Source organism: Phoenix dactylifera, chromosome 11, assembly GCF_009389715.1.
Source record: "Phoenix dactylifera cultivar Barhee BC4 chromosome 11, palm_55x_up_171113_PBpolish2nd_filt_p, whole genome shotgun sequence".
NCBI lineage: Eukaryota > Viridiplantae > Streptophyta > Magnoliopsida > Arecales > Arecaceae > Phoenix > Phoenix dactylifera.
The window spans coordinates 18,130,482-18,139,884 of record NC_052402.1 but is presented as its reverse complement, the minus strand read 5'-3'; the positions used below and the strand labels follow the sequence as shown (position 1 = coordinate 18,139,884).

Here is a 9,403-nt window from a genome sequence, read left to right as displayed (position 1 = left end):
ATCATGCAGCCATCTAGGAAACCTTAATAGTTCCACTAAATTCTTTGAAGGTATTTGAAGTACTTACTAGATTAAAGTTTATCCCATTGAAATAAGGTTTCTTAGATGTTTATAATAAGACAATCCAATCAGGATCAACTTTTCAACTGACTCCTCGTTTGGTAGGTTAGTTAGCAAGTATTTTAGGACAAATGTAAGTATTACCAGAGTTTTCCGCATGCAAACTCTCATAAATATCCAAAATTACAAGTATACCCTCAGAATTTCACTATTTATGATTATATTTAATTTTTTCCGTTTTGTATGTCTACCTTACAATCAACATGTCATCTAATACCATGAAAAATAAGCTATTTAAAATTAAAATTACTAAAATATCCTTAATGAGTAAACATAAAAAAATAATTTATAATGGCATACATCTAAATAGTAAATTTGTGAGATATTTATAAGCGTATATTTGAAAAAAACAATTAACTAACATAATACTTAAACTAACATGGCCTTGCGACTGCGACGCTGAGGACAAACGTGTAATGAGAAATAAGAGTATACATATAAATAGTGATTTTATAAGAGTATACATGTAATTTCAAATATTTATAAGGTATACAAGTGAAATGCCTTTATTATTAAAAAAATGGAGGAGAAAAAAGAAACAACCTAATAATAAATGCTCAGTTCTTGCGTCTCTAGTAATTCACAGCATCACAGTCTCAGCAAATTTGATATGGGCTGCCATCCCAAAAACCACGGTTTCTTGCTTGCTGGCAGTGCAAAATTCAGCTCAAACATCTCTTTGGCGATGTTTCCTCCCTCGCAGAAACCCACCAATCTCGCCACTATATCAGCACTTTCCTCAATGTGTGCTGGATCGTTTGGATCCGCCCATAGCTTGTTCACCAGCTGAAGCTTCCTTTGCTTCCCTTCAAGGGGAACTTGCCATTTGGTATAGAGCAGCTCTCTTTCCTCTTCTGTCAAACGTGAGTTAACCCTCCTGGAAAGAAATTCTCTTTCCTGCCTCAGTGCTCTTATACTGCAATTTAGAGGGGGAGATGGCTGTTAAATCACTAATATACGATCAAGATCGGTAAACAGTTTGCCGTTAAAGATTAAATGATACAGATAACTGCTTAAAAGTTTACTCAAAATACTCCAATACCTTGATGGCAGAGAAACAGGAGGCTCATCTCCAGTATGAGCTGGGCTTGCATTGCCAACTTCCGCGAAATGCTGCTGCAGCCAGGTCAATCTCCTAAGCTCCACCTCAATATATATCTGATCTGCCTGATCACCTCTAAATAACAAGTAGAACTGCGACCGATGTATTATTGATACATGACAAATATGCCACAGTTGAATAATCTGCTGCATTTGTTCCTTGTAGACAGAATCCCATGTATCAGGGGAGCTCTGTAATTCTGATATATTCTCATCAGCCTCTGCTGCTACGTCGTGCCCTGCAGCCTCATTTACTTCTAATTCCAACACCTGACGACATTATGTCACAAAGCAAAGGTATAAACATGCTAGCTCTATAAAGAAGATCAAAATGAAGCAGTATGAGAAAAGGAATCCATACCTGGCACACAAGAAGCTGCTTTTGGTACTGAAGTTTGGCAACACGTTCTTTCAGCTCGGTGACGTACGCTCTTATGCTCCTTACATTTTCCTCTGCAGCATTTTGGAACATTTTCTGCATTTTTTTCATGTTCACAGAACTGGAACGTCCGTAGCATGGTGTGCCTTCCCTGGACGTTGCGTCGCTGCCAGCTTCGCTTTTGGTTGGAGTAGCTTTCTCAGATCCTGAAAAGGTCTCATGGGATACTGTATCATTCTCTGGAGCCTTGTTCTCCACTTCGGACTCTAATATCTTCCGGGAAGAAGAGAGAGGAGAGCACGGTGCTCTTATAAGATGCGGTCGGTTGACGTTGTTGCTTGAGGTCAGAGGAAGCATCTTCTTCTTCTTCGATTGACTCTTCGAGGACTTTGGAGTGGTTTCGTTAGGCTGCAAGTTGTTCGGAAGAGACATCACTAGCCTATCTAAAGATTTCTGGACATTTTCCAGCTGCTGCTCGAGGTTGGCAATGGTACTGCCCTGTGAATGAAGTCGCGTTATCTCTTCTTTAAGGTTGGCTCCAGCACTTTGCCTGGTGACCACATCTTCGATGTTAACCTCTTTAGTCAGAGATCTAATTGCACGCATCTCCTTGATCTCTGCCTGAAGTTTGGCGACGGTCTCAGCAGCATCTTGATTCCCCAGCCTGTGGCAAGCCACCTCTTTCTGCAGCACTTCGAGTGCTCGGTGTGCTTCCTCTCCAAGCTGCTCTTGTAATTGTTCGAGCTTGCGAATTTCATGCACAAGCATGAAAGGAGAAGCTGATGACTGCCTCATTGTGTCTCTCATCCTGTCACCTTTTCCATGCCCCTTGTCACCATTGCATGGTGATGGGCTAGAAAAGGTGAGACACTTGGCCACTTTTTGGCAAGGTGATGACTCAAATGGATTCGAACCCTGGAGAGTGATAGGAGAAAAGAACTTCAAGATAATGCCAACTACCAAAGGAGCTGAAATGAAAATGCTAGTGTAAGGGGAAAGTGATTCATTCCCTTACCATCTGATATGCACTAAATTTCCCTCGCAGTTCATTCAGTTGAGACTGTGCAAGGTCTCTTTGCCGTTTCAGTTCTTCCATTTCCATTTCCATCTGCTTATCACCAGTTAACAAGGTATATGACCGACCCATTAATCTAGAGCTCCTTTGTCTCACACTAATGATACTAATGATTGTTTGTATCTTCAAATGCAAGAAATTTTCAAATTTGACATTCATTAATTTTACCTCCTTAATCTTCAACTCCTTTTCCTTTAGAAGGGCTTCCGAACACGCAGAAGGATCTGGGGTGCATCGTTCTGCTTCAAGTCTGGCAACTACATCCTGCAGATGCTTGACCATTTGTTTGTCTGACACAACCTGATTGACCAAAAGGTCAGTTGCACAATTTATCAACAAAAAACATGATACAATACAGCAACAGAAGCAGCAGCAACAACAACAAAAAACCAACCAGCAGATCTCACTTTATTTTGACTCTTACCATGTTAACGTGTGCAGTATTTGTAACTTCTTTGGCACAAGTTGCAAAATGGAGAGTATTGCGAGATTGGTCTACATGACTTTGTGCTGGACTCATGGTACATATGATAGCAGTTCTTGCATTTCCACCGAGAGAAAGCTGCAGTATACGTGTTAGCTTTGAATCCCTGTAGGGTATATGGCCGCTTCTTTTCCCAACACTGCAAGGTGAAAGTCAGTGGCATTAGAGAACCAGTTTTAAAAATGTTCAAGACAGCCATAAGCAACAATTTTTAGCAAGAGTCAACTTTATAACATTTAAGATCATGATAGTTTAAAAGAGCTTTATACAAGTGGTTTGTGCGTGTACAATTCTCTAAGACATTATGAGGCAAAAATGTGGTGCGACAACTATGTGATTCAGACAAGAAAGAAAGAAAGTGATACTGCAGCTTATGGCACTAATAAGTTTATTAAACAATATGATTAAGACAAATATAGAGGAATCAGGAAAGTTATTCTTAAGCAGATGAGGTAAGAGATGTTAACAAGGCTATAGTGCAAGGACAGATCTTGAAGAAACATAACAAAATTGACTAAAGATGGTTCAATAGCATATTATCGTTTATGTAAAGCTTAAAATAGAGTGACATATTCTACCTTTACTAAATTTGAGGTTTGAGAACATATGCACCATCATGCATATGTAAATATAAGAGCCATTCATATGTAGTTAAAATTGCTTCTGATAGGAGGCATGAAATAAGCCCCTGCATGAGATTCTTATGCAATGGATTTGCCTCCCTTTGTTCTTTAGGTCACTTGTGTCATTCAATTCCCAGAAGCAAACTCTTTTCTGCAAGTATGAATGACATGTTTGCTCCCACGATCAATCACAAGCAGTCAACTCCCAGTCCCATATCCTCCATTCCAAATTCAACCCAATCTAGGAAAGGAAATCAAACCAGTTAAAAAAGTTTGATTGTTAATATAGTACTATCACTTCCAATGTCACCATCAAAAGGATCAACCCATTTGCACAGCTTTGACATGTAAACCTATTCATTTTTGGGAAAAATATATAATCTTATCTATTATTTGTCTATTCTCCATCAGTCTCCATGTTTTTTCTGCCTATTATATTAACACCAAACCAGTGGCACTATTATAAGCTTGCAAATGAACCTGTTAGTCAATTAAAATATCTATATTCTCACCTGTTTCAAGTCTTCCAACTTTTAAAGCACATTATAAATTACTTCTACTCCTCAATCTTGATTATCCTTTCTAGTTCATTCTAAGGTAAGAGTTTCCCTTAGTTTTCCTTGAGCTTCAGTCACATTACTGGGGAAAAATGATTATTCAGGTAATTGGAAATCCATCTTCATCATTCGTACAAAATGATTTATTACACTCTAAACATGACGTTTTTAACATTTTACGTAAAAAGATGAATGTTTCTGGAACCACAATAACGATATGTCACAAAGTGCACAACAATAAAATATACGTAACAGTAATGCCTGCTTGGTTCCCTTAAATTGCGAATTTATTTGACATTGTTGGAATTCTTATCTAAATCTTCAGAACTTTGATCCAAAATTATTGGCATCGCTGGAACTGCTGTCACCAAAACAACATTTAACCCTGGTTCAGTAGATATATATAGCTGAAAAGTGTTGCATTAGCATCCAAAGGAGTTATGTTAGTAATTCCCTGTTCCTTCTTGCTCCCTTGATACATCAATCAGAAGTATCTAAACCAGAAGTCCTTGTCTGTTTTTCTCTTTATTCTACTGCCAGGGCAGAGGTGGGTGGCCAACTAGAGTTATAATGGTCATTGCCTTTGTCAATATTCATTTGGTAATCCAATATTTGTGGTTATTATTCATCTGACTTTTGATGCTTCAGTATACTCTCCAGAGTCAAGCATTGTCTATTGTCTCTGTTTCTGTAACAACTTGACCTCTCTCATGTTGTTCAGTGTCTAATTCATTGGAGAAATCCAGGGCACCCACATGAATGCAGGTCTCTCTCTCCTGGAGGTATGCTATTCTAGATCCCTGTTAGAGAGAAAGAGTTGTTTCTTTGGCATTGCCAGAGCAAGCAGATATGCCATCCCACATAATTGAACAATAAGGACAACTTTCATCTTAGGCAACAAACTTTTGTGGCTCCTATCCAAATCTTTGGACATGACAAGAATTTCAGTCAACTGGTCAAAATAATCTCATAAATTTCATTAGTTATGCTTAATAGGCATATACTCAAATTATATATGATACTCTCCCTTGTATATAGTGCCTCGATAAAGTTTTATGTGATCTCATATCCTTTGATAGGCCAACGGAAGAGTTTTTATACAAATGAAAGGCTGGTGAGTGTAGAAGGGAGAGACTCAACTTCATACTGAGCACATAAAGTTTTATTTTATTTCTCTAGTTCTTTATGTTCAACCCTTCTGCTTATAGTATTTACCATTGAATGTGATGCCATCAGTTAGTTTACCTTGTCTCTTGACATGACAGTTTGCTTTCCTGTCATTTTTCTAATTTCCAATTACTTCACATCCATCTAATTAAATTAATTAAACTCAAGCTACATCATGAACTTTGATAAGATTATTGACTGAATAATTTTTTATTTTTTTTAAAAAAAAGTAGCAGTATATGAAAAACTGGACCTGAGCTTTCTGATTACTGTTGTAAGAGTCAACAAGCTACGATTTATGTGGGAGCCTTCTATTAGTCTAACACCATTTGCATTAGTTTGTGAAACCCTCTCACTTCCCGCAAGGTCAACAAGGTTCTGCAGAATGCCAACCTTAAGCATTAGTATCTATTCATTCAGAAATTTAATTTGGAATTTTACAGTAGAATGACAAGGTAAGACTTACCAGGGTTGCTACGAAAGACTTCACACAGCCTGAATGTTCACGTAGGCTGCTCTCTATTGTCTGGATGTGTAACCAAAAGGAATTCAGTTTCCCCCTTCTTTCTGAATTTTCAATATAAAACTCTAAAAGCAACTGAAATCATTAGAATTACCAGCCTTATTATTTGGTGGGATCTGGAGCTGGTGTCATTTAAGGCAGTTTCACCAACTTGCCTTTGTGCTGTAAAGCATTAAAAAACAATCTTTTCAAGTATACTATGAAATAAATGATCAGGTTTGGAAATAACAATGAAAATAGTCATAGTAAATATGACATCTGCAAAAAATCAAAAAATCAACCTTCACAAATGCCGATCAGATGTCTCAGATGCTGAATATCTTGCACTGTTTCTTCTTCCAGTTTCTCAACAATAGTTCCTTTCTGTAGAGGCAGTGAAATAAGAGGATGAACATCACATAACAAAAAGATTAATAGATAATAAGAACTGCAGAATACCTCTGGATCATCAAGCAGCCGAAGAGGACCAGAATCTGTTTTTAACAGGTCCCTTACTATCTCATTGTATATTTCCATAGCAGAAATCTTAATCACAAAGTCCCTATCTGGAGTCTGCAGATAATAAATAAGGACATAAATCAGCTTGAGACGTTTCCTCCAGAGCAGTCAAAGTATATAGATATTCAAAAATAAATTCTTGAAAAGCTGAACCCCTCCCGCCACCCCCTCCCCTCCACCAAAAGGGGGAATAAGAGGAGAGAAAATTTTTCTGTGAAACTTACATTTTCTATGTGCTTGTAAATATCATTTACAGCACTCTCAGTGATCCCTCTCATGGTATATGTTTTGCCACTGCTAGTCTGTCCATAAGCAAAAATGGTAGCTACAAAAGAATTGCCATACACAAAGTTCAATCAGTTAGAAAGACAAATTATTGTTGGAAACCAAGCTGGAAAGTCCTTCTCTTGATATTTACCATTTATTCCTGTCAATGCTGATAATGCAACATTTTTAGCTCCTTCGTCGTAGACAATCTCAGTTAAACAATCAGGTCCAAATACTTTGTCTATACAGAAGATAAAATCAAATCACTTTTATGTCTGTTTTGTGAGCATAAAACTGCAACTTCGCATCTCGAACCTCAAATGACTTAATCAGAAACAATCCAAAGGTTCATCTAATCTATACCAAAAGCATAGGAGCCCGGTGAATTTGAACGCTCCTGAGTTGAGCCCTTGAATATGATGGTATGGTCATCAATACAATCCCACACTAATTCATCTTTTAGTGCTAGTTCTTTCTTACTCAGCGGCCTCATCCTTACTGTGACAAAAATCTTCTCGTCTTTGACTCTGGAGCCTCCAGGGGTAGATACGGGTGTTCTTTCCATCTTTGAAGCTGGGGTACCAGGAGTCCTTGCTGCTGTCATCTTGGTCGAGCACTGGGTTAAACTATGTCAAGAAAAAAAAGGGAAAAAGGGAAAGGCAGTGAGGTATTGGAAAGGACATTGCGAAGACAATGAACCAGAACAAACTTACAATGTTATAGTTTCATATTTATTAATCAACTTCTAGAGAAACCTGACTTCAATCAGAAATTATAATGACAGGACTTGGGAACAGATAAAAATTTGGCAAAAGAGAAGCCTTCAGAAAACGCCACGTGAAAGATCATATAAGAATAAAGCACGGATCCACCACATGGAAGGTAAATTTTCTACCACAACCCAACTTCTGATACTGATATTGTAACGCAAAATCATCAATGACCGAGTATTGACTTTCTCAACTAAGCCATGAACAGAAACAGCTGCTGTTAAAACTAAAACGCTTCCAAAGAGAGCAGAATGAAGTTCCAGAAAAAAAATTATAGACAAAGGGGGGAACATTCTTTTGTTATGATTTCTCCTCTTAACACAACCATAACCTGTAAAGATAAAACTCACATAACTTTCCATCTCCACTTCTTCCACCTCCTCTTTCTTCCTCATCTTCCACATGCCTCCATTCTCAAGTTTTCTCCAGTTCCATCGATTTATAGAGCCAACCCTGATTTCAACCAAGAAAGAGTAATAGCTTCTCTTCCTTTCCATTCTATTCGCATGTACGAAACCTTCGCAAAATTTTTCGAACAGTTTTCGTGTTCAAGGATCAAAAAAAAAAAAAAACAGTCCATTCGTAGGATTCCCCTCGATCCTTTCATTGAAGAAGAAAAAGAGCTAAGATTTCAAGAAATAAACCAAGAAAAAAGAGAAAGCCACCAAGATCTATAAAACAATCCAAGAAAACAAAGAAAACGATGCCATTTCTCAGACCGGGATAGAAAAAACAAGCCAAGTAACGAAATTCCCGCAGCATTCCCTCAATCAACCAAAAAAAAAAGAAAAAAGAGAAAAACTTCCCCAAAAAAACAAGAAAAGACACATAAATAGCAAGAAAGAGAAATCCGAGATTGAAAGAGAAGGTAAGAGCACTCACGGAGGTGATTAGGGAAGGAGACGCCGCCCGAACCAGCAATTCCTGCACAGAGAGATTCTTGAATCGATCCACGAACTGAAAGAAGGAAAGAATTGGGTTCCAAAATTTGTGGGTTGGGGGCCGGGGAGGGGGGAATTAGTGTTTCTTGCCCTTAAAGAACGGGAAAGCGTGAGAAATGCGAACGTTGTGAACTGGGGGCTCCAAGCGGAGAGAGAGCTTCATCGTGGGAAGGGGTTTTGGGTGAGCGAGAAAAAAAAATAATTGGAGAGAGAGAGGACAAAACCGGTCGTTTGAACTGGGGGCTCCAACGGCTAGTTTTGTTAAGTTTTAAATTACACGCCGAGATTTCCGTTTCGGTATAAGTATCGGACGAAACGCGTGAATCGATCCTATATTCCTATCACCGCTCCAAATCCCTGCCTCTTTCAATGAGTTTCGCGAAGGCGAAATGTCGGGACCCAAACAACGCCGTGAGGCTCGCTTGGCTGGGTTTAAAGCGGGTCCCATAACGCCGGGGAGGTGGCTGTACTTTTGCCGACATTAACGGACCTAGAAACCTGTTAAGATCGCCGAGTACTAAGCGTGTCGAGACACCAGTAACGAATCCAGCGACACATATCATATTTGGCACACAAAGTAGAGGGATATAATTCAATGGGGCTGCCGGACACTGCTTCAGGATCCTCGTGGCATCCATCCGCCTGCAGTAACCATTTTCCAACTTCATCAGTGGACTTGCTCGGACTAGCAGAGACACACCTAAATAACACAGTGTCACCGCCCCGCGTCCATAGGGCACGTGCGGCACCCACTGCCCACATGGAGGCAGCATGAAGAAGGAAGACGGAGCTCCCCTGCCAGATATTGTCTAGTTCCGGAGCCCGCACGTATCGCTCAGATCCTTTTCCGATTTTATTTTCCATCCAAAACGTATCTGTAGAATTTGGAGACACCCGC

General features: G+C 39.1%; 1 protein-coding gene across 1 annotated transcript; it reads right to left on the bottom strand.

The window, feature by feature from the left end:
* Positions 1–646: 646 nt before the first annotated feature.
* Positions 647–8,708, bottom strand: LOC120112421 (kinesin-like protein KIN-7A). The gene is made up of 15 exons (XM_039131810.1): positions 8,447–8,708; positions 7,158–7,420; positions 6,946–7,035; positions 6,752–6,852; positions 6,468–6,581; positions 6,311–6,392; positions 6,124–6,191; positions 5,973–6,032; positions 5,760–5,884; positions 3,100–3,298; positions 2,844–2,975; positions 2,616–2,708; positions 1,583–2,515; positions 1,163–1,491; positions 647–1,036 (listed from the first exon to the last, which is right to left on the bottom strand). The coding sequence occupies exons 2-15, from the start codon at positions 7,396–7,398 to the stop codon at positions 709–711; spliced, it is 2,895 nt and encodes a 964-aa protein (XP_038987738.1). The 5' UTR covers positions 7,399–7,420; positions 8,447–8,708; the 3' UTR covers positions 647–708.
* Positions 8,709–9,403: the final 695 nt, after the last annotated feature.